Source organism: Petaurus breviceps, unplaced genomic scaffold, assembly GCF_028583685.1.
Source record: "Petaurus breviceps papuanus isolate PSGF00001 unplaced genomic scaffold, PetGlider_PUasm1.0 185, whole genome shotgun sequence".
Taxonomy (NCBI): domain Eukaryota; kingdom Metazoa; phylum Chordata; class Mammalia; order Diprotodontia; family Petauridae; genus Petaurus; species Petaurus breviceps.
In genome coordinates, this window is record NW_027185797.1 from 40,256,137 (window position 1) to 40,278,466 (window position 22,330).

The window sequence follows — 22,330 nt, forward strand, 5'->3', positions numbered from 1 at the left end:
CTCTCCAGGATGGGGGCCCGTCCCGGGCCAGTGCAGCCCATGGGGCTGGGGGAAGCAGGCGTCTGAGGAAACACTACGAGGGACCCTTGGGAAGCAGATCAGCCCCCTTCCTTCCCTGGGCCCCCAGATCCCCATCTGAGCTCCTCTATTTATTTCCCCCTCCCCTCTCTGAGGAAGGACCAGAGACTGGGCCAGGCAGGCCCAGGGGGTGGAAGGAGGTGGGTTCTCTCAGGGAGGCTCGGGGAGGGAGGTGCGCACAACTTGGGTCAGCCCCAGGAGGGGGTGGTGCTGGTGAATGGTACTTATCTGTGCTATGACTGATGAGCGTTAAAGCCGCTGCTGGGGGGTAGGGGGCGGCCGGAAAGGGGCAGGGTGTGGAGATGGAGGAGGGACCCGAGGGGCTGAAGCTCTGAGCTCTCTACTCAAGTGCAATAAATTTATCAGGGAGCTGGGAGGTGTCCAGGCGGCCCCCTGGTGGTCGGAGGGGCTCCCTTGCAGGGGTGGGGAGCCTGCCTCTTGGCCTTCCGCCTGGAGATAGGCCTCAGAGAGAGGAAGCAGGCCGAGGGGCGAGAGGAGACCCTGGGGGGCCCGGCTTCTCTCTCTGCGGCACACATCTCTGGTCAGACTTTTTCTATTAAACGCCTCGGTCGCCAGCACAGGTAGCCCCGAGTCCTTTTTACTCCTTCCTGCATTGACCCAGGAGGTTAATGAAACATTCATCATTTATAAAGGCAGATTTTCCATTTAACTCAGGCCGTGTCAGAAGAGAACAGGAGGGCCAGGTCAAGGAAGCAACACAGCAGGACTGAGGATGGGGTCAGAGAGCAGGAGGCTCAGGCCCTGCATTGGGTATGGGGGAGACATGGGGGAGGGGTTCCTGCACCCTAGGTGCCCCGTGTGACCAGTTCTGCTGTCCACTTGGGGGCGGCTGCTCTGGCAACAGGATCCATGGGAGGCCAGTTAGACTGTGGCCTGCCTCGGCTGTAGGCTGTCCTGGGCTCCTGACATACTGAAGATCCCTGAGAGTGACTGACTGGGTGGATAGGCCTATCTTTTCCTCTCATTGGCCCTGGGCCAGCTTCCCGCCGCCACGTTTCATCCCTAAATGCCCCACCCTTCTGAGACTGAATCAGTAACTGGTTGGGCAGGTGGCCCAAGAGCTGGGAGGTGAGTGCTGAGTTCCCCCCCCCCCCAGACTTCCTTCCTTTGCCCTGGCTGAGGCAGGCCAGGAGGCAGAGCCATAATTAGCTGGCACATCAGGGCAGCCTGGGAGGTACCAACCTGAGCTCATGACAGATAGTGGGGTGGGGGCATCCTCCGGAAATGCCAACTTACCCCGAGAAGGGGGTGATGAGCCTGACTGGGGCAGGAGGGCGTGGGGCCAGCACACACCCATCCCTTTTGCTGGGACACACGTCGTCTGCAGACCATCTCTGCCTCTCAGTCTTGCCCTTCTGCCACACCACATCTGTCTCCTCCCCTCCTTCTGGCCCCTGAAGCACAGTCTGACTGACTTGTCTTTATTGCACTGAAGGAGGGGGTTGCAGTTTGGTCTCCCCATGTGCACACTCATGCACGAGTGCGCGTGCGCGCGCGCACACACACACACACACACACACACACACTGCTAGGAGACCACCCAAACCCTGAGTTCATAACACTGCTTCACTGGGAGGTGGAAAAGCGAGGTCACGTGCCCTGTGAGCGAGCTCAGATGAGGTCCCGGGACAGCCGGAGCCTGCTCTTCACGGCGGGGCAGCTTGCAGGCCATCCGGCCTCACTGCTGGCCTTGAACCCCTGACCAACTGCCACTGCCTTGCCCCTGGCATTCAGGAGTGAGAGGCACAGGACCCCTTCTCTCCCAAATTCAGGAGACGGTGCTGGGCTTGCCCGTGTGGAAGGGTCGGTCCTGCAGGGGAGAGGATGGCTTCTCAGGGTGGGCGGCAGAGCCGGGAGGGTCACTGCCTGGAGGGTTGAGGGCTCGGATGCTGCGGATGAGCCCCATGCGGCGGCGAATGGAGTGGTCCAGGTTGACGGTACAGCAGAGCAGGCTCTGGGCCTCTGCCACAGTAAAAGGAAAGTCGATGCCCAGGAAGCGGGCAAAGAGCTCAGGGTCACCATCCAGGTCCACCACATTCTGCAGGGCCTTGGTCATGGTGTGGAGCTCACGGCTGTTGTCATGGAAGATGCCCCAAAGCGGAGCTTGGGGGTCCGGGCCCCCCTCCACCTGCTGGCGGTCTTCCAGGCACTGCAGGGCCCAGCTGAGCCGGCAGGGCCACTGATTGGCCAGGACCACCCAGGCCACAGCCTGCCGCGGTGTTGGCCGCATGGCCCCGCCCCGGGCCTGGTGCTCGTGCAGCAACCTCACTGTGATGGGCACCGTGTTGACAATACGCCGCATGGAGACCACGTTGTCCGGAATGTACTCATACAGGCAGTCTTGCTCGTCATGCAGGCAGAAGAGGGCCTCTTGGATGCGCTGGCCCGCCTCCGCCTCGATGCGGCCCTGGTCCTGCCCCCCTGCCACTTCCACGTGGAGCAGCTCCGTGCCCTCCGCCTCGGAGGGGGCCCCCTTGTGGCTTCCCCGCAGCTGCCGAGCGATGGCCCGATAGAGCAGGTCGTCCCGGCTCTGCACGGCGTCCTCCAGAAAGCGCAGCTTCGTCCGCCGCCCCATGACAGGCACAGAGAAGGGCAGTGTGACGGTGCGGTTGAGAAAGAGGTAGCCGTTGTCGGCCACGCCCTTCATGGAGCCGGCGTTCTCCAGGCAGGAGGCCAAGATGTAGGGGTCCACCACCAGGATGAAGATGAATGGGGCCTGGCTGTCCGACAGCAGGGTGTTGATGGCGTTGAGGACGCCCACGACCCGCTCCGGGTAGCAGGTATCAAGGCCAGTGACCTCCAGGACGATCCGGAGCCGCCGCCTCTGGAAGATCTCCAGGAAGTAGACGTAGTTGGTCAGCAGCTCCACCTCCTTCTTGACCTCACACATGAAGCCCAGCTGGCTCCCAAACTTTTCCCGGGTGACCAGCCTCTCGATCTTCTTCCGTTGGCTCACGAACACGTGCTTGCCCACCGAATAGAGGGCCATGAGCAGTCCAGAGCCTGACAGGGTGGTGGCCGCGCCCCCGAACACTTTGAGCATGCTTCCGTGGCTGCCCCCCTCCCGCCCGGGCCCCCTGCCGCTGATGGAGAGGTAGAGGAGGCCCACGCCCAGGGCCAGGGCTGCCGCCAGCGCCAAGAGGATGAGACATACCCTGCGGCGGCAGTGCCACTCGCGCTGGCAGAAGTCTGGGGCCATGGCTGGCTTGTTGCCCACCACGGTGTAGAGGCTGAAGGGCAGAGCCCCATAGTGGCTGCGGATGCCATCACACAGAGTGGTCACCAGCCCGGCCCACAGCTTGTCTGTGCCCGCGTACTGCCAGGCGCTGAAGCGGATGAACAGGAATTGTACGTTCTTCCGACGCAGGTGGAGCTCAGTGATGACGGGCTGGTAGAAGACCAAGTACCAGAGGAGCCGCGGGAAGCCCCAGCCGTGCACCTGGCGAGGCTTCCATTGTGCTTGCTGGAGCTCCTCCGCTTCCCGCTGGGCCGCCTCCTTCTGCATGAGGGCTTGGGGAGAGCCAAAGCAGAAGCCAGGGTCAGCCAGGCTGGTCCCCAAAACCTCCCACCCATAAAGAAGCGGCCACCACCTCCTCACTGCCTGAAGACCAGGAGGGGAGGAGAGGGAGGTCTAGGTTCTGGGGCAGCCTCCCTTGGCTCAGGCTGATTCCCCAAGAGCCAGCCAGGAATTTTCATCTTTCCCCAAATGCCTGAGCACAGGGACTCAGACACAGGTGCTCAATAAATGTTCGTTGAATGAATGGTTGGAGCTCAAGATTGGGGTTTAGAATTGGGTTAGGGCTGGGTCAGGATTAGGGTGGGTCAGGGATAGGGGCTGAGGATCAGAATTGGGAGCTGAGCCAACCTGGGTGTTAAGAATTGAACTAGAGTTCTTGAGGTTTGGATTCTGACCTTGGGTAGTCAGGGTGTGAATCCGTCTAGTCTCTGAGGTTGGTGAGGAACGGCCAGGGTGGGGTTTGGGCTGGTTCGGTTAGTGTTGGGTAGTGGCTTAGCAGTGGGCTGGAGAGGAGGTCAGAACCAGCAGGAGAAGCCCCAGGATTAGGACTGTCTCAGACTAACTTGCCTTGAGGTCTGAGTTACGATTGAAGATCAAAGCCAAGACAGCATGCAGAGGAAGCTAGGGGTTATTACTGGATTAGGCCTGGGCCACAGGCCTAAGGGTTAACGTTTACTGGGCATCCTCAGAGTTTGGGGAGAAGGGATGAGAGAGGTGACTTTAGGAACTGGGGTTAATAGTTGAGGACTGGATCACAGCGGGCTGTGTGGGGGCAGTGCCACACTCCCCAGATACCTGTGATTTTGTCCAGCATCATGTGCAGTCGGCAGCCAAATGGGGCATAGAAACCCACCGTCACAGGTGTGGGCACATGGCACAGCGTCTTGGACAGGCAGCTGCAGTAGACATCGTCCTCTGTCACTATATCTGCAAGTGAGATGTTAGGCCGTGAGGTGGGGGCTGAGGCTCTCCCCCCTCCCCAACCTCCCATCTTCAAACCTATCACCTCCCACACACTCACACACTCCTGCCTCCCACTGACCAGACCAAGAAAGCCACCATCTTCCCCATGAAGCAGCCATGTATAGGAAGACATTGTCCAAGAGTGCCAGTCACCTAGGCCCCCCCTTCCCCCATTGCTAGATGTAGTAAAGGAGGAAGAACCATTGAACTGTGAAGCCCATACTCCCTACAGAGCCCCCAACTCTGGTTACCTTCTTAATGCTGATACTAACACTTAGTTACTACTATTCGATTCCCTACTCTTGAGATATGGTGTTACCCCAAATTCTAATCCCATTCCTAACCCCGGAAATTCTGTTCCAATCGTATCCATGATTTAAACCCTAAAGCTAACCATGACCCTAAATTTCTCTTGACTTAAGCCTTCCAATCATCAGAGTTGGAAGACACATCAGTCTTGCTTCACCTTGAACTTGAGCATAACCTTAATTGGGTGCAAATGTAGACTGACAAGGTGGTTGTCTGGGACCCTCCTGCTAGAGCTGATGGTCTAGAAGGAGAGCCAAGCATCAGCATATTTAACTATAATACAGTGTTATATGATCAGTAGGTTTGGAACATGCAAACAAAGGGATGTTTACAGTCTGCTAGGGAAGGTCATTGCCAACAGGAAGCATTTAAGTTGAGTTTTAAAGAATGACCAGGAACTCTAGCATAAGCAGATATATGGAGGTAGCTGTAAGACAGTCACAGACAGCTCTGTCCCTTTTGCTAGGCAGAGGACTTCAAACTTGTGCCCCTTGGGCAGTGCGAAGAATGAGAAAACCCAGACCTACCCATTCCCCCTTCCTGCAGTGTGAAAGGATGGATTGTGAGGGCATAGTAGCATTGGAAAGAGCAGACAGAGGCTGTCCCACTAAGAGCCTGGATGGGAGGAAAGAATGGACAGCCAGGAAAGACGCCTCCCGAGTGGAAGCAGCAGATGGCGGAGGATGCTTCCAGGGACGTCTTGTCCTTCAACGAGTCCCTGAATCTGACTGTGCTTGACTCACCCGAACACTCAATACTCCTAACCTCAGCCATTATGGCTTTAACCAGAACCCTTGTCAAATGTCTTCACTTTACTATGGTTTCCAGCCAACAGGACCACAAAGGCTCCTGGCACCACCTGATGGAGCAAATAGGGCATGAGACCTTACAGAAGAGACCTCTTCCTGCCTCCCTCCCCTCCTACCAGGTTGGAGGCTGTGAAGAGAAGCAGGGTTGGATGGTCAGATAAAGCATCGCAAGGTGGGGAAGATGCCAGGAAGTAACTCGCAGGTCCTGAGCCCAAACCCAGCAGCTGCATTGAAGGAGGTGACCTAAAAGCCTAGGCTAAGGGGCAAGGTGAAGGACTCCAAAAGGCAAGAGCTAGCGCCCAGAAGGAACCGACGGCTTCAGGGACCAGAGCTAGTGCACAGAACCCTGGAGAAGACCTACAAAGATACAACAGCCCTCAAGAAAGAGCTCATGGCCCCAGAAGACCGGTAGAGGGAGGGAATGTTACCCTGCCCAAAAAGACCACTGAGAGGTTCCCAGAAAGTGGGAGTTGAGGGGGGAAGGGACAAAGCCAAGAGCCCAGGAGAAGTGTCTGAAGGATGAGGCTCTACCACCAGAGACGGGGCTGCCACTAGAGACTCCAAGAGCTGGAAAGGGTTGGACAGGGCTGGGCACCCTGACTTGAGGGATGGTGTCAGCCATCGGGGCTGGGGGCAAGTCGGGATTCAAGCTGCCAGCAGGAGGGGAAGTGGTTCCAGATGGCGGATGGCCTCGTGCTGTCCTGTGGCCTTTGCCCATGGGGCAGCCCCGGGCACAGTCTTCACCCGGACAGCGCCGGTGCCGCGGGGGCAGGGAGGCAGCACCCGACTGCCTAAACCAAAAGCCTCCATTCCTGGGGGCCTGAAAGGAAGGTGGCCAGGCCCGGGGATTCCCTGGGTATGACCTGTAGGTATGGTGGGCAGAGGCCATGGCTGGAGGCCGAAAGGCTGATACATCGTGGAGCCGCTGCTGATGGAATCCTAGAAAGAAGGAAGATGTGATGACCAGGCCGGCGCTGAGGACAGAGAGAGGCGCTCGGGGTTCAGAAGTCCCGAAAAGATAGATGAAGCAAAGAGATGCCCAGAGTGGGGAGGAAATAACGGCCTGGCCCCACTGTGACCGTGGCTGTGTCCTCACTTTTAGGACCCTCTGCAAAATGAGGCTGAACTAGATGGTGTGAGGGCCTTTCCAGCTGGACTCAGTCAGGGTGACTGGAGGCCGGAAGGAGGGAGAGTCGCTTTTTCTCTCCCCAGCCGGTTTCTGTTTCGATGATTGGGGGAAGGACAGTTGAGGAGGATGATGCTTGAGAAGGGCTGTGTGATCCTCTCCTAGCCCTCTTTCTGGAGGGCTACCTGGCCCTCAAAGCCAACCTAGGACCCAGGAGGAGGGACTGTGGAAGGGACGGAAGGAGGGTGGCAGCAGGGCACAGATGTGGCCCCCAAAAGGAAGGGGAGGGTGAAGAGGGGCAGCTGTCACCCCACTCCCTCACCTCAGCAGAGGGAGTGGAAGCACAACCAGCGGGAGGTAAAAAGGCCCCCCAGAGCCCCTTCTCCACCCTCCCTCTCCTGGCTTGGTCACATCCCTCTTCTCCCACTTCCTCCTGTTTGCTCTCCTCTCACTGGAAGCCCCCAGAAGCTGGTACAACAGCATGGTAATCAGTGACTGGCTGCTCCCTTCCCCATCCAGAAGGTTCACTAGCCCCACCCCCCGCCCCTCAGCATCTCACTGCAGCCTTGATAAAGAAATGCCCCAGTTAAGACAGTTCTGGTGCCCCTTGCTTCCATCCCTCCCTTTTAGGAAGGTTTCTGAAGTGAAGGATGCTGCCCCCCAAAGCTAATCTCCCTCATTTTCCCCACTCCCTTCTCAAAGTTCAGGCCAACTAATCTGTCTCCCCCTCAGACTAGGTGCTCCCTAAGGAAAGGATCAAACCAGGTGCAGAGGAGGACACCCTCTACCTTTCCCCTGATAGCTCTCAGGGTCAACAAAGCGATCCCGCCGGAATCGGGCCTGGCCCATGGAGGGCATTGTCCCAATGGTGCCTGCAGCAGCATAGGGCTTGGCCATAGGAAAGTTGAGTGCCTTGTCTGGTCAGCCACCTCCTGCGGGGAATAAGAGAGGACAGAGAAGCTAAAGACTTGGAAGTGGGCAAGGAAGGATGAGCTCCCCTCCAGAGATTCTGAGGGGGTTCCAAAGGGCCACAGGGAGATCCCTGTAAGGATATCAGTTTGGAATTGATGCCTGAATTCTACCGACTGCAGCTGACCATGTGACAGCTGGCAATTCATTTCCCCACTGAACCTCAGTTTTCTTGTCTGTAAAGTGAGGAAAATACCTGACCTGACCTGAGAAAGTACTAGTCTGCTTCCCCCTCTTACAACCCCTTCCAGCTTTCTCAGAGTTGAGAGAGATATTACATGTCTCCTAAAGTGTTGTCTCCCCACTGAAAAGTGTTAAGGATGAGTGAGGTTAGGAAGGAGGTTTACCAGCTAAGTGATGGGGACGAATAAGGTTGCGGCTTGGGGAGCTAAGTATATTTAGAACTTTAGCCAGCCCTTCAAAATAAGTGATAGGATACTGGGTGGGTTTGAGCAGATAACAGCTGAGGGGGGTAGGTTAGGTTGGGAGAAAGGTGAGATCTTGGGGGAAGTGGGTCAATTTGGAGGAGCACATGAAGTTTGGGGGCTGAGGGAACGGGTGGGGAAGGTTTGGGAAGCCTGGTCCCTCTTCCCCTCCTTACTGCTTCCTTTCTGTCCCTCTCCCTTCTGCCCCCACCTCCAGTCCCACACCCTTGCCCCATACCTGGTGGGGAGGCCGCTTCAGCAGGGACCTTACTTCCCTCCTAGTGCTAGCCGCATCCTGGGCTCTACTAGACTGAGAAGCCTTAAAAAACCCAACCCAACCGGTCTTCCCACCCCCACCTCCGCCCTCACCGACTACAGGGATGTTCCCTTTTGCCACCCCTGCCCCAAGCCAAGTAGCACTGGGCACACCCACCCACTCACCCCCTGGCCAGCCTGGTTGGTTCATTCCTTGAGGAGACTCATGAACTGCGGGCCTAAGGAGCCAGGACTGGGTGATGGGGACACAAAAGGGAACAGGGATGGAGACAGAGATGAGGGGGAGAGGAGGGAGGCCCTTGGCTACTAGCTCGTCTAACCTCATTTTACAGAGGGGTAAGACTGACGGCCAGGGGAGAAGGGCCTTGCCCAGGGAAACCCAAGGTCTTCAAGGGGCAGGTCAGACCCACAGCAGATTGTCAAGCACTGGACAGGGCTGGTCCTGGGTTCCAGCCCAGCTCCATCACATGTAATTCAAGTGTAGCTTTGGGTCACCTCAGCTCTGAGCCCGATGGTGTGTCTGCGCATGCCAGAATGGCAGGATTATGGGGCATTCTAGATGAGAGCCATCCGGGAGCCAGGGCTCTCTGCCCCCTATCCTACTTAGAGTTGGCCCCCATCCTCCGGCTTCTTTCTGCTTAAGCCCTCCATTCCCCTTTGCCTGGCTCTAATTGGTAGGAACCCTCCTCTCCCCTTACATCAAGCAGAAATCAGATTTTCTGAAACCGGTTGTTCCTCATTCTGCCTCTTTTAATGCTAACCCTTCCGACACTGGAAATATGGTTCCCCTTTCCCTTCTGAATTGTGTTCACACAGATAAACCATTTAGCTTCTCCAGCTCACCTTCAATGGCACGCTGTCCACCCCTCTTTTCTATGCCTTTTCCTATGTGCACTCTAGCCTGTCCCTTCTCCTTCCCCCCCTGCCCTGGCACTCCACCCCTTCTGCCTCCCTGCCTACCTCATGTAGAGGGAAGGGGCCAGGGTTGGTCTGCTGTCCTGTCCCAAGTCTGCCTCACCTGCTGTGGGCTCCCAAAGCACTGGGCCTCTCACCAGTCTCCCTGCTCCCCCAAACACACACACACTTCAGCTGAACTGGACAATGGCCATGCTCTGGAGAGCTGCTGGTCAGATAGGAAACATGGGAGGGGGCAGGGATTCTGTCTCACCTTCCTAGGTGAGCTAGAGTGGGGGAAAGGGGAAGGAAACCATCTCTCAGGAGAATGTGAGCCCAGATGAGCGAGCCCTGAGTGGGGCTCAGCCAGTGTCCTCACAGCCCCCTCTGATCCCACGAACCCTTCCTGCCCAGGGGCTCTAAGAGCAATGACTTGGCATGATTAACAGTATGGAAGCCCCAATCCTACCCTGGCATTTTGGAGTCCCCACAAACTGTCTTCCGTTCTCCATCTTCTCTCCTGAGCCCCCCCTCAGCAAGGCCTGGGACAAGCCAAAATGACTGACTCACTGTTCCTTGAATTCAGTCCGCCCTCACCACCCACCTTGGCAGGATTTCCCAACGTCTCCTTCCACCTGGCTTTAAGGGTTACCTCCTTCAGGAAGACTTCCCTGATTCACTCTTCCCCTCACTCCCACCTCCTTTGTTCCTCCCCAGCAAGGCTCGATAAGGTGATAGGGTTCTGGACATCTTATCAGCACAGCATTCCTCAGAGCGAGTCCTCAGGGAGCTGCAGCCAAGGTTCTCCCCCTCACCTACCACAGCAGGTGACTGTCTGAGCTGGGGGTGGCCTGGTGGGAGCCTGCCTGTGTGACCACGGTCCATTGGGGGTCCCCGCTTCCCAGCTGGAAGGGACCTCCCAGGTCACCCAACGCCCTCATTTTAGATAAGGAGTGACCCATCTGGGGGTCACACAGCTGTCCCCTGTCCTGTCCTCTTTGGCAAAGGTGGGGAGAATAACCCTTAGTTTCCCTCCCATGACCCTCCTTGGAGGCTGATCCCTTGGGCCGTGGTATTCCCATCTCAGTCCCCTCTGCCAATCTGGAGGGCCGAGTGAAGACTCCTCCCAGATCCTCCACTGGAAGCCACCCCAAGCGCCATATCCCCATTGCCCTCCTCGGAGGCTCCCTATGGATGGCCCAGGTGCTGCACACCCTTTACCCCGCCCTCCTGCTGTGTGCTGTTTTCCCCTCTTAGACCATAGGCTCTTCTTTCCTATTTGCAACCCCCAGGAGCACAGAGCAAGTGCTCCCTAAGTTTGTTGTGTGATTGGGGAGGGCAGTGGGATTGGGACCTAGATCTGGACCAACCCAGAGATTTCAGTTCTGAAAACACCTCCAGGGGAGGCCACTAAGGTTCAGCAACTTTTCCTAAGGTACCCAAGGCACTGAGACACTAAGTGACTAGTCCAGGGTCTTACAACCCTTAAGTTATCAAAGGTGGGACTTGAACCCAGATCTTCCTGACTCTGAAGTCAACCATTACCTCTCATGACTGATTCTTAAAGATTCCTCCTCACTCTTCAGGGACTGAGCTGGTCTGGGGTCTTGCTTCTCCAACCACCTGGAATGCCTGGTGAGGTCTTGCCCCAGACTTCTCCTAGTCTCACGCATACCTCCCCCACCTCCAGGTGACAGTGCTGCACTGAGAACCTGGCCAGGCCCCACAAAGGCCTCTGGGTCCCTTTCCCCTCCTCTCACCTTGCCATGGGGCCCCTTTAAGCAGACGCTGCCCCACCACTGCCTGTCAGCGTGCTGGGTTCTGGGGGGAAAGTCCGGAGAGCAGAGAAGGAGGAGCTTCCATCTTTCTCAAGGCCAGAGGCCTGTTGCCCTGCAAGCCCTCCCCATAGAGCAGCATGCCCTGAGATCACCCCCTCATATGACCATGGGCATGCCCCTTTTCTATGCCTGAGCCAGTTTCCTTATTTGTAAATAAAGGGCTTGGCCCTTTTCTGCTCTAAATTCTGTTATCAATGGACTCCATGAACTCAGGCTACCATCACAAACCCCAGTGGGTAACTGAGCAAATGACTGAACTGCTCTGGGCTTGGGTGTCCTCATCTCCAAAGTTACCAGGCCCCGGGGAGATGCTATGCTGGGCACTTGGGGCCAGAAGACCAAAGTCTGGCTGGCTCTGAACTGGGTTGGGCTGAATCTCCCTGAACCAGCATGGCATCCTACCATCTGATTCAGGATGGGGTAATCAGGAGCACCCCAGGTCCTGAGACCTCCTGGCTGTGACCTTTTGCAAACCATCCCCCTAAGCTGATTTCCTCTCTGACTAAATGGGGTACAGCTTCCACTGTTTATCCTCAAGGTTGTTTTAAGAATCCAAATACTGGGGGGCTAGGTGTCACAGTGAATACAGCACTGGCCCTGCAGTCAGGAGGACCTGAGTTCAAATCCGGCCTCAGACACTTAACACTTACTAGCTGTGTGACCTTGGGCAAGTCACAACCCCAATTGCCTTGCCTTCCCCCCTCCAAAAAGCAAAAAAATAAAATAAAATAAAATCCAAGTACTCTGGAAACCTCTTCCAGCCAGGAAGATGCCCACCCCAGAGAAAGCCTAGGGGGCCCTGTGGGTTCAGAGTGAACAGATGGCCAGATTGGGTGGGCGGCTCCTGCTCCATTCCTCTGGGCGCACACCTGTGTTTTATGTTGTGTCTGTGGGTGTGGAGGAGTTGCATTGTCTTTTGTGGGGTGGGCCTTGCCTTGTGCACATCTGCCCTGTGTGTGTGGGGAGGAATAGGGCACTGCTCACTCCCACAGGAGCCTCCCTCCTGGCTCTCTGCAGTCTGCCCATCACTTGGGCTCAGCAGGCAGAGAGTGCCCTAGGAAGACCAAGCAGGGTTATGGGGGAGAAAGAGGCATAGCTGAGGCTGGGGTCAGGAACAGGCTTTATTAGAGAGAGGAGATAGTGACCCTGGAACTCCATCATGGCTCTGAGCTCCCCCGGTCCCCTCTGACGCTGGGACTGACTGAGCCTCCCTGAGCCCTTGGTCCTTGGAGCTCCTGATCCTGGCTATCATCTAAGGACCACTAACCTTGGGATCCTGTAGTTCCACAGCCTCAAACCATTCCCCAGATTTCCAACCCTGGCTGCGTGACCTGCTGGGGTCCCACCACTCTGGGAGTACAGGATTAGTTTTGGGGCTCCCATCCCAGGAAAGGCATGAAGAGAGGGGGGCCTGTCCAGAAAATGGGGACCAGGATGGTCAGAGGACTGCAGACCATAAGGAACGATGGGGTGAAAGGCCCCGGGGAAAGCAAGCCTGCAGGAAAGAGTGTGCTGTGAGGTCGAGGTTCTTGGGCTCTTCCCACTGGAAGGGTGAGGGCACAACACAAAGCTGGGACTCTGGAATGGAGATCTGCAGTCCTCCCCAAAATCGGAGCTGTTCATAAAGAGACTGGCTGGCCTCCCGGTCAACACCATGCAGAAGGGGCACGGGGTGGACCCCCTCAAAGCTCAGGGCCCCCAGGAGGAGAAATGGCTTGTTTTACCTTCAGCATCTCCTGGCAGTCCTTTCCCCTCCATGAGCCTGTTTCCTCATCTGTATAATGGGGGTCAACATATTGCCTTGCCTAATCCCTGGGGTGCTTGTCAATCTATGTAAAGCACTCTGGAAATTTCCATTAGGATGAAGGCATGATCCCAGCTAGCCCTAATCCCCACTCTCTGGGACCTGGGCTGGGATCAGCAGATGGACAAGAACCGGTGCTTGGGCCTGGGGCATTTCAAGCCTTCTGAATCAGCACCTGGAATTTACCTAGAACAAAGAAGGCAGCTGATAAGGAGGGGGAGCACATGTATATAGGGGGTGGGGGACTGAATGGGCCAGTGATGAGCAGCAGAGCCTAGGCCTGAGACACAGGTCATTTCCTCTCTCTGAGGCCAGACGGTATGGCATGCTGGATAGGGCACAGAGGCCTGGGGTTCAGGGCCCGGGGCCCAGTCACTCTGGGGCTACGTTGGGCGAATGACTGAACCTCTCTGGGTGGTGGTTTCATCTCCAAAGGAGGAGGGAGCTGGCCTCTGGCCTCTCATCCCTCTGACTGAATGGCCTCCCATTGTACCAACTACACTGAGGGTCAGGAAGCAGGTGGCCTTGGCCACAGCCTTGGGGGCTGAAGTGGGCCAAAGTGGCCCATCAGAAAAGTCAGGCTCCTCCCTGGAACCCTGTCTCCCTTCCAGGGCGGGGACCTGTATGGTCCAACAACTGAGTCTGGGCCCTGGAAGGAGGGGAGAAAGCTCCATGACCCAGCCTCAGGTGGGTTCAGGAGGCTTGGGTCACCCTCCTGCTCTGGCCACAGGCCTGCTGACCCTGCCCTCCTCCCTGACTGGCCCCCACCCCTGGAGACTCACAGGCAGGCAGGGAGGCCACGCTGGCTGTGACAGAGCTTTCGATGCCCAGGGCGCTGAGGGTACCCCGGAGAAGACCACATGTGAAGGCAAGAAACTGGAGGGGAAAGATATGGCTGTATCAGCTGCCTCCTGGATGGCCAGGGGAAAGGGGGCTTGGATCCAGAGCCCAGCAGATGGAAAGGAGGCCTGCCTAGGAGGCCCAGGTTGTAGGGAGAGGGAAAGGGGTTTGGGGGGGCCACAACAGAGGGAGCCACCAGGACGGAGAAGGGAGGAGAGGGGGAAGAGAGTCCTCCTGTCGCCAGGGCCCCATCCCCTGCCTGCCCAGTACCTTGGGGGCTTCCTCCAGATACTGCTGGCCCCAGGCCATCTGCGTCAGGAAGGGAAAGTTGTTATCTTGCAGGATGTAGGTGCCCTAGAAGGGGGAAATGCCAGTGGAGCTGGGCCTCTGAGGCAGGCGTGAGACTTCCCTGAAGACAAAGAATCTGGGACTGAGTTGGCCACTCACCCCGCCATGGGGCCTTCAGCAAGGCAGCCGCCTCCTGGGCCTCAGTTCCTCCCTTATACAATGATAAGACTCACAGAACCTTGGCACCTAGAGGCCGCCTGGTCTGGCGCAGGCCTAACTCTAAATCTGTTCTCTCACAGCCCAAATAAGGGGCCAACCGGAGAGGCAGGCGCCCCAATTCCTCCTGGGGGGGACCTCCCAGACTGTATAATCTGCTGCTGCTGCCACTGCCTGCCCCACAACCCCTCAGACACAGAGGCCCCCAGCCCAGCACACAAGACACACATCCAACAATCAAGGCTTCAAGGGGGGCGACCTTAAGTGCTTCCCCAGGGGTCAGGGCAGGGCAATGTCAGACAGGTTCTCTCTAGGGTCTCAGCCTCCATCCCCCCTCCCTTAGGCTATCCAGGATTCAGCCCAAAGATGGGCAGGATGTGGCTGCAGCCTCCCTGCCCGGGGCCAGTTGGCCTCTTTGTCCAGTAGCAGGCCATCCACTGCTTGGCTGCTAGTACATGCTGACCAGGCGGCTAAAAGCCTCAGGCTTCCTGGCATCAGCTGCTCTGTGGCCTGCACTCCCGGGACTAGTGGGATTGGCTTTTTGGCCACCTGTCCCTCTTCCCCTGGGTTCTAATGGTTTCACCAGAGGGTGGGTGCTACTAAGTGTCCCATGACTGGCTCTCTGGGGAAAAACTGTCCACACCATGCACTCTGAGGTTTGAACAGCATGACTCCCATTTTCTCTGTCCCTTTCTTAAACCCAGACAATCAGAAAAACAGGAAATCCAGCCTGATCTGGAGCATTTTCGGATTTCCAGGGTGTGGACACTCATGTGGAAAATTAACAACGGCTCCTGTGAAATCCTGGGAGCCGGCTCTGGCACATGCCTGTTTCTCACCCAGCTGGATCCTGGGGCCCTGGCTCTGTCCCCCAGGGCCCTCAGGGGGCCCTTCCCTGGGCCTGGAGCAGTGGCTAGGGCAGGGGAGGCCTGAATACATCATCTCCTTCTGGCATACAACAAACCAGCCTGGGAGACTGGGGCAGAGGAGGGATTAGAGTCCCAATTGTACAAATGAGAAACGAAGAGAGAGAGAAGGAAAGGGAAGACATAAGTATTTATTAAGGCCCTCCTGCATGCCGGGCACTATTTATCCTCACAACCAGCCTGGGAGGCAGAAGCAGTTTTTATTCCCATTTCACAGATGAGGACACTAAGGCAGTGATTAAGGGCCTTCCTCAAAGTGTGGGAGGCTGCACTTGGGCTGGGCTTTCCTCACTCTCCACTCTCGACCCAGCGCTGCCTCACAACCGAGGGCCCCATCTGAAGCCCAGGTCTTTTCCAGGATGGCATAATGAGTCCAAGAACAGGGGGCAGTGAGTGAGGCCGGCCAAGGCCAGGGCCACCTCTGACTCCAAGGGGCCTTGCTCCATCATCACCTACCTGGTGGTTGGTCCTGAGATTGTCCGTCTGCTTCCGGAACACAGCCCCCCACAGGTCCCTGCATAGGAACTTGATGGTGTCCAGCTCATCTCTGAAGACCAGGACCCCTCGGGGCAGCCTGGGGGAAATACAAGCTTCTGACTTTGGGGTGAAGAAGGCAGGGATCCAGGGCTAGCCCTGGGGAGCCAGGGAAAGGGGATGCAGGACATGACCCAAAGTCTAGGAAGGCCTGGGATTGGGGGGAGGGGAAAGGAGACCGATATCACCACCCATTTTGGCTCCTACTACCCTGGGGGGACCAGTGACCAACTGGGGGGCCTCCCCCTGCAGAGGGGCCTGAGCATATGGGACAGGGAACAACCCCCCCTTCCCCAGCTCTCTGGAGGGCAGAGCCCTGGCTCTCACCTCTCAGCCAGGCCCTGGCCCACTCGGAAGCCCATTCCCTCAAGGACTGTCAAGCCTGTCCTCTGTCCCTAGCAGAGAAGGGTGGGGAAAAGAGGGCTCAGACAGGAGGCCATCAACTCTGGCACCTCCCCTCCCCCTACCAGAAAAGGAGATAGAATCGATAAGTGGTTTTGGATGAGAAATGGGAATCCTAACCCTGGAGCTGGACGAGCCCTGAGACACCCTGACTTCCCCCATCACACGGCCAGGGAAGTGCCTGGGAAGCTGCTGAGAGTCTCAGTTCCCAGGACAGGGCCTGGCCCATGAGCCCCCGCCCCATTCTCTGCTCCAGGGCCCAGAACAGGAGAGCCAGGTTCCTAGCCAATCCTTAGCCGGGCTGGGCTCTCAAACGCACTTCCTTCCTCCCATGGACCCCTTCCCAGGCACCCAATCCCATCCCCAAACTGCTACAGACAAGGGCTGCAGAGGAGCCAGGGAAGATGGCCCAGGTCTGGAGGTCGGCAGCACCCAGGTAACTGAGGGGGGAGTGTGGGCGGGCCCAAGAATGGTCAAGAGTGGGGACAGGGCTCTTCAGGGGGCCAGAAGGGCTTTAACAAAGGCAGAAGCAAAATGGGTCTGGAGTGCACTGGGTGGGGGGCTGGCAGGGAGCAGTCAGAGGAGAGGAGGGGGCAAGAGGGCCGCTCTGCCCCTTTCCTTCCCTACCTCAGCCCCGGGGTTACCCCCAGCCCAGTCACCTCCTGGGCCTGGTTCATCCATGCCCATCCCCAGCTCCCTCTTAGCAGTGAATGCCCACGGGGGAAGGGGCAAAGAATGGAGGGCCGGGAGGAGGTGGGGGGAAAAGGACCTGAGGACAGATGCAGGGCAAGCAGCCCAGGAGAAAGGGAAGAATGGTGAGGTCAGGATGGAAGCAGAAGAGGCCAAGGGAAGGCTAAGCCATCATCAAGCAGCATCTCTTATGTGCATGTGTGTGTGCTGTGTGTGCACACAGAGAATGGATGCTCCCTTCTCTGAAGGAGCTTCAGTAAAAGGAGAAGCCAGAGCCGGCTACTGGGGGCCTTCTGGTTCACCTGGCCCACCCTCCTCCTTTTTCAGGGGCAGGGGCTTGCCCGGCAGGATTTGAAGGTGGATAGTGGGACAGGGTCTGCCCTCCTTCCACAAGGCCTTGCAGCCTCTAGCACAGGGACCTTAGGAGGGACAGGAGAAGAGTGACCCCTCTCAGCCAACACCCTCTCCCCCGCTAGGCCACAGGGTCCGCCCTGCTCCAACGAGCCCCCCAGAGTGTCCGGTCCAAAGCTTTCTTCCCCCCTCCAGGCCCCCATCGTGGCCCTGCCTCCCCTGCTCCTCACAGTTCCCTGGAAAACCTGAGGCCTCCCAGGCACCCTTCCCAAGCTCCATCCCCACTTTGGGTTGCCTCTGGCTCATCTGCCAACCTTCGCTCCAGGCACAGAGAGCCAGGCAGCCCTTCCACGCCTGCCCTGGCCCCCATCCCCATCCATCTCCTCCCACAGATCTACCAGCCACCCCCCAGTTCCCATTCTCAACCTCTCCCGCCTCCTTCCCTGCTTCCCACAAGCCATCTCCATCTCTCCCACCCTTAAACAACTTCACTTGGCTCAACTGGCCCCTGACACCTCCACTTTTCCAATGGTCCATCTTCCCTTCCACAGCCAAACCCTAGGAACAGCCATATTATATCTATGCAAGCATGTGACAGGTACTAGGGGTGGGGACCTGCCCTCAGGAAGCCCCCAGTCTGACCAGGGCCTACACGTCAGAACAGACCGAACAGCCACAGGATCACTTGGCGGAGAAGGTTCTGGCTGTGCCCAGTGCCCTGCAGCCTTCATGTAGATGACCCGTGACCTCTGTCCTGCAAAGCCAGGGGTCCTTTCCGAGCACTCCCTCCTCCCGGGGTCTGGGCCACCCTCCCGGCTCCTTTCGTCCCTCCCAATGGCCCCTGCCTCGCCCTCCCACCTCCAGCACTTTGCCAATTCTACCCGTTGGTAGTGGGACTGCCCCTGGACACTGCTGCCCATAGCCTTCTGGCCCCTATCGTCCTTCTTTCTGCCAAGGGCGCCTGGGAGCCACTCTCTCCTCACTCCCCTCTCGGACCAAGCAGCTGCTAAGCCCCGAATCCCACCCTGGCTCCAGCCACTGTGGCCAGGCTCCTCAGCACCCTTCCTCTAGACTCCTTTCTATCTGTCCCTTATCCTCCACATGGCCATCACAGGACCGAACACAATGCGATTCTGTGGGAGAAGCTTCAGTGGGATTCCCCCACCAGTCCACGGAACAAACACTCCCCTTCATGCGCTCTGAGACTCAGCTAGTGCCAGCCTGCTGACGGGCACAACGAGTCCTGCCTGTGTGCCTACAGGCTGTCCTCTCCCTCACTTTCTCCCCTTTGAACCCCCAAGTCCCTAAGCTCAAAGGCCACCTTTCTTCTCATATTGCCAGCTGTGAGGGCTCCTCTCGTCTGCCTTCGTTTTGTAAATACCTGTTTATATTTATCTGATCATCGCAGCTGCTCATGAGTGCCCTCCTCTGACCCCCCAAATTACGCTGAATTCCTCTGTTTCCTATGACAGGCAGCCCTGGGGGGGCCTCAGAGCCGGGACACAAGCTGGCTGGGTGAGCCCGGGCTAGCGTGAGAGTCTCTGCCGCAAGTGTCGGGCGCTGCCCCACGCGCGCATACACCCTCCTCAGCGTCATCCCTTCCACATGGGGAGGGCCAGCGGCACGGTGCCCCCACTATCTGGGAAAACCTCACACGTTTTCCAGCTCTCCCTTCATACCAGAGAAGTCTGAGTTAAAACATGAAATGTGTCGACATGGCACAGTATCATACGTATATTTTATGCATTTCTGAATCTCTAAGCTTTTTCTCTTTGCTCTCTTTGCCCGTTGTCTGTGGCTTGCACAAGACTCCCCCAAATTTGATTTAATTTCTTATGCTGACCCTCCACATGTTGAAACCAGGAAGGGGAAAGTGGCAAAGTGGCAAGGATAACTACCCACACACACATACACATGGGCACACACACCCACACACACACACACCCACGCACACAGCACAATCTGCACGTGCACACCCCCACACACAATACACCCACGCGCACACGCACGCACACCCCATTCTGTATGGACAATCCTCCTCCCGCCAGGCCTGTCCTGTCCAACTCCCTGTAGCCCCATCCGGGCTCTCTTGGCAGACACAGCGGAGGGGCTGGCCATCTCCCGCTCCGGCTTGTTTACAGAGGAGGAAACTGAGGCCTGCAGGGTGGCGTGACCTGCCTGTGCGGGCTCCGCACGTGGGAACCGCAGCTGCCGCCTCCGCTGCCCGCTCTCTCCCAGCGGAGTGCGCGGAGGGGTCCCTCTGTATCTAACAGCAGGCGTTCAGGGGACTTCCTGAGGGCGCGAAGGAAAAGGGAAGAGGGGCAGGAGTGGGGAGGGTCCGGGGTATGGAGGGGAGGGGAAGGGGGAAAGGGGAAGGGGGAGGAAGAAATGGGGAAGTGGAAGACGGAGGGGAGAGGGAGACGGAGAGTCTGGAAGTGAGGGGGACAGGAGGCAGAGAGGACACAGGGAGGCCTTCCTGGCTTCACCTCGTCTCCCGAGCCCCGGCCCCCACCATACGCGGCCGCCACCACCTCCATGTGAAGCAGCTGGAACAGAGTCTCGTCCGCCATCACCGGCGTTTCCTCCTTCAGCTGTCACTGCGCGCCCCACCCCACCGCCTATGACTCACCAGGCCCCGCCCACCTGCGCCGAATCCGGCACTTCCATTGGCTCAAGAACGAACCACGTGATCCCCACCTCTCGTTCTAGATATAGGGCCCTTCCACCACTTCTATTGGCCCAGAGTGATTTCCATGTGAATTACGGTCACCGCTTCCTCCTCCCAGCCTAATGCTCATGGGCCGAGTCGCTTTTACGTCATCCCCATACCGTCAAGTGGCCGGGGATGGGCGTGGCCAGACGGCTCCTCGGTGCACCCCCATTGGTCAATTCCTTTTCCACCACCAACCCTTCGGCGTCGTTGACTGAGGCGGCCGGTATGTCACGTGACCTAGGGCCTCTCCGGCCTTGCTCATTGGTTGAATCTGAAAGGTCCAGACCCGACCTGCCCCCCCACGTGACTGCTTCTTCCCTCCAAATCCCGGAAGGCTGCAAGTGGGGAAAGCGCCGGCTCGGAGCTCCAGCCTCCCGGTACCTTCCTCTCGCGGGGATTGACGGGATCCTGCTCGGGACCCCGCCTACAGCACGCCCTGCTTTCCTTATCTCTGCCGCTCCTTGGGGGCGGGGAGGGAGAAAGGGCGCCCTCCCCAACCACCTCCCTCTGTGATTCTGCCCATCCCCCACATGACTCCCGCTCCCCTATTCCCAGCCTTAGATTCTCCCCCCCCCGTGATCGCCCCCCCCTTGTTTCCCCCCTTCTGTGATCCTCTCCCTGATTCTCCCCTTCCTGTGACCCCCTCCCTGATTGTCCCTCTCTTGTGACCCCCCCTCCTGTGACTCTCCCTGATTTTCCCTCCCTACAACCACTCCCTTCCCTATGACGTTCCTTTCAGTCTGATTCTTTTTATAATCAACATTCTTTGATTCTCTTCTTCCTTCAGAACCATCCCCATCTCTGATTCTATCCCTCCCCCCTCACACTCCCTTTTCCCACTGCTCATCCCCCCAGTTTTTCCTCCTTTCCTCTCTTCCATCCCCCTCCCCCTCCCCGCATTCCTTATAGTCCCTGGCACACAGCAATCTCCTCTCCTTAGAGGCCCCCTAATGGAGCCCCTTCTTCTCAGACTGATGCAGTCCCTTCCCTGCTCCCCACCATGCCGTCTCTCTCCTGGTCAGTTTTTGGCATACCTTGTCTACCCCCACCCCCCCCTCCCAAGCCTCCTCGAAGTTCCAAGCCCCTTTCCATACGCCCTACTGCTCCGCGGTGTCTTGTCACCCTCCCTCGAACTTTTCCCACTTTTGGTTCCTGGCTTTCCTGGCACCCTCCCAGGAGGGATCCCCGCAAGCCTTGAGGGTGCGTTTTCCAGTCTTCCAGCCTCCACCTTAACATAATGCTTAGTGCTTACCACATTGCCTTCCACTTCTCCCCGCTAGAGGCTATCCTACTTTCCTTTCAGTACCGCCCCCACCCCATCTCTTCTCTAGTGGGGTCCCTGCCCGATCTGCTTCTCTTCTTTCTCCTGGTGGGTCGCTCCATCCTCCTTCTCCCACTATTGCTCCGCCTTGGTCCCCCGAGTAAAGCGCCTTCCTACCTCTCCTCCAACAGTTCCTGGGTCTGAGAAGCCATGACTTCACGGGCGGTCAGAGGACTGCGAAGTCAGCGACCGGAGACTGTGGTGCCTGGGGAGGCGATCGAGACGGACTCGGCGGCCTCGTCGTCAGAAGAAGAGGAGCTGTACCTGGGTTCGGCCCCGCTATGCCAGGGCCGCCCCACTGGGCTGCGCGTAGCCGGGGAGGCGCCTGAGACCGACTCTGAGGAAGAGCCAGCGACCCTGGTGGCCCACGCGGATCTGCCCCCGCTCGTGGTTGTTCGGGGCCCAGAGTGGGCAGAAGAGGAGGCCCCCGCAGCTCCAGTGCTCCCCACTTCGGGCAGGGCCTCGCTGCTGCAGCACCGGCTGGCTGAGAGCCAGGCTCGCCTGGGCCACGATGTGAGCACCGCGGTGCGCGGTGTGTACCGGCGAGCTGGGCTCGACGTGGCCGGCCTGGCGGCCCGCCTGGCCGCAGCGCAGGCCGTGGGCTTGGCGGCGGCCCACAGCATCCGCCTGGCGCGCAGCGACCTCTGCGCCCTGGCCGAGCGCCTGGACATTGTAGCCAGCTGCCGCCTGCTGCCCGACATCAAAGCCCCTGCTGAGCCTGGCCCTAGCCCCCGGGCTTAGTGGCTGCATGGCCCCGCTCAGCTGTGCCGCACCCCCACTGTGGTCCCCAGGGTATGGTGCCCCCACAGGCCGCCCCAGCTATTCTTGATCCCGGGCTCAGGGGCCCTCCCCTGGACTGGGGGGCGGGAAAGACCTGGAAGCTGGGAGCAAGGAGCTGCTTCACCCTCCCTCCCCTCACCAGATTTCAATAAAGTGTCTTTGGAAAGAGATGATGGAGTGTCCTGGGATGGAGGGTATACAGTGGGGGAGGGGGGACCTCCCTGCCCTTGGGCCTTCTCT

The 22,330-nt window shown here is 58.1% G+C and overlaps 3 protein-coding genes across 13 annotated transcripts; 1 reads left to right on the forward strand and 2 right to left on the reverse strand.

Annotated features, from left to right (window-relative positions):
• Nucleotides 1–1,504: 1,504 nt before the first annotated feature.
• Nucleotides 1,505–9,978, reverse strand: NKPD1 (NTPase KAP family P-loop domain containing 1). Of its 6 annotated transcripts, none has more exons than XM_069088996.1 (5): nt 9,857–9,978; nt 7,612–7,755; nt 6,229–6,636; nt 4,412–4,543; nt 1,505–3,609 (listed from the first exon to the last, which is right to left on the reverse strand). In XM_069088996.1, the coding sequence occupies exons 2-5, from the start codon at nt 7,718–7,720 to the stop codon at nt 1,868–1,870; spliced, it is 2,391 nt and encodes a 796-aa protein (XP_068945097.1). In that variant the 5' UTR covers nt 7,721–7,755; nt 9,857–9,978; the 3' UTR covers nt 1,505–1,867. The 6 variants fall into 6 exon arrangements, with proteins under 6 accessions (XP_068945097.1, XP_068945099.1, XP_068945100.1 ...); XM_069088998.1 differs by having other exon boundaries at nt 6,561–6,636; nt 9,857–9,977; XM_069088999.1 differs by lacking the exon at nt 9,857–9,978 and adding an exon at nt 8,659–8,678 and having other exon boundaries at nt 6,561–6,636.
• A 2,350-nt stretch (nt 9,979–12,328) lies between these two features.
• On the reverse strand, nt 12,329–20,015 carry TRAPPC6A (trafficking protein particle complex subunit 6A). Of its 4 annotated transcripts, none has more exons than XM_069089030.1 (6): nt 19,906–20,015; nt 16,161–16,228; nt 15,756–15,873; nt 14,140–14,223; nt 13,812–13,905; nt 12,329–13,215 (listed from the first exon to the last, which is right to left on the reverse strand). In XM_069089030.1, exons 2-6 carry the CDS (start codon nt 16,193–16,195, stop codon nt 13,184–13,186), a joined length of 363 nt encoding a protein of 120 aa, XP_068945131.1. In that variant the 5' UTR covers nt 16,196–16,228; nt 19,906–20,015; the 3' UTR covers nt 12,329–13,183. The 4 variants fall into 4 exon arrangements, with proteins under 4 accessions (XP_068945131.1, XP_068945130.1, XP_068945127.1 ...); XM_069089029.1 differs by having other exon boundaries at nt 19,808–19,918; XM_069089026.1 differs by lacking the exon at nt 19,906–20,015 and adding an exon at nt 19,763–19,897.
• BLOC1S3 (biogenesis of lysosomal organelles complex 1 subunit 3) lies at nt 16,539–22,260 on the forward strand. Of its 3 annotated transcripts, none has more exons than XM_069089024.1 (2): nt 16,539–16,671; nt 21,442–22,260. In XM_069089024.1, the coding sequence occupies exon 2, from the start codon at nt 21,461–21,463 to the stop codon at nt 22,049–22,051; it is 591 nt and encodes a 196-aa protein (XP_068945125.1). In that variant the 5' UTR covers nt 16,539–16,671; nt 21,442–21,460; the 3' UTR covers nt 22,052–22,260. The 3 variants fall into 3 exon arrangements, with proteins under 3 accessions (XP_068945125.1, XP_068945124.1, XP_068945126.1); XM_069089023.1 differs by lacking the exon at nt 16,539–16,671 and adding an exon at nt 20,217–20,366; XM_069089025.1 differs by lacking the exon at nt 16,539–16,671 and adding an exon at nt 20,839–21,006.
• The last annotated feature ends 70 nt before the right edge of the window (nt 22,261–22,330 follow it).

Coding starts and splice junctions, on each gene's coding strand:
- NKPD1 (XM_069088996.1), bottom strand. CDS start 7,720: ATGGCCAAGCCCTATGCTGCTGCAGGCACCATTGGGACAATGCCCTCC. Junction 6,637..7,611: donor TGAGAGCTATCAGGGGAAAG/GTAGAGGGTGTC, acceptor CCTTCTTTCTAG/GATTCCATCAGCAGCGGCTC. Junction 4,544..6,228: donor TGGCAGCCCCGTCTCTGGTG/GTAGAGCCTCAT, acceptor TCTCACTTGCAG/ATATAGTGACAGAGGACGAT.
- TRAPPC6A (XM_069089026.1), bottom strand. CDS start 19,846: ATGGCGGACGAGACTCTGTTCCAGCTGCTTCACATGGAGGTGGTGGCG. Junction 16,229..19,762: donor GCCGGGGCTCGGGAGACGAG/GTGAAGCCAGGA, acceptor CTTCTCTGCTAG/GGACAGAGGACAGGCTTGAC. Junction 14,224..15,755: donor ATCTCAGGACCAACCACCAG/GTAGGTGATGAT, acceptor TCCCCCTTCTAG/GGCACCTACATCCTGCAAGA.
- BLOC1S3 (XM_069089024.1), top strand. CDS start 21,461: ATGACTTCACGGGCGGTCAGAGGACTGCGAAGTCAGCGACCGGAGACT.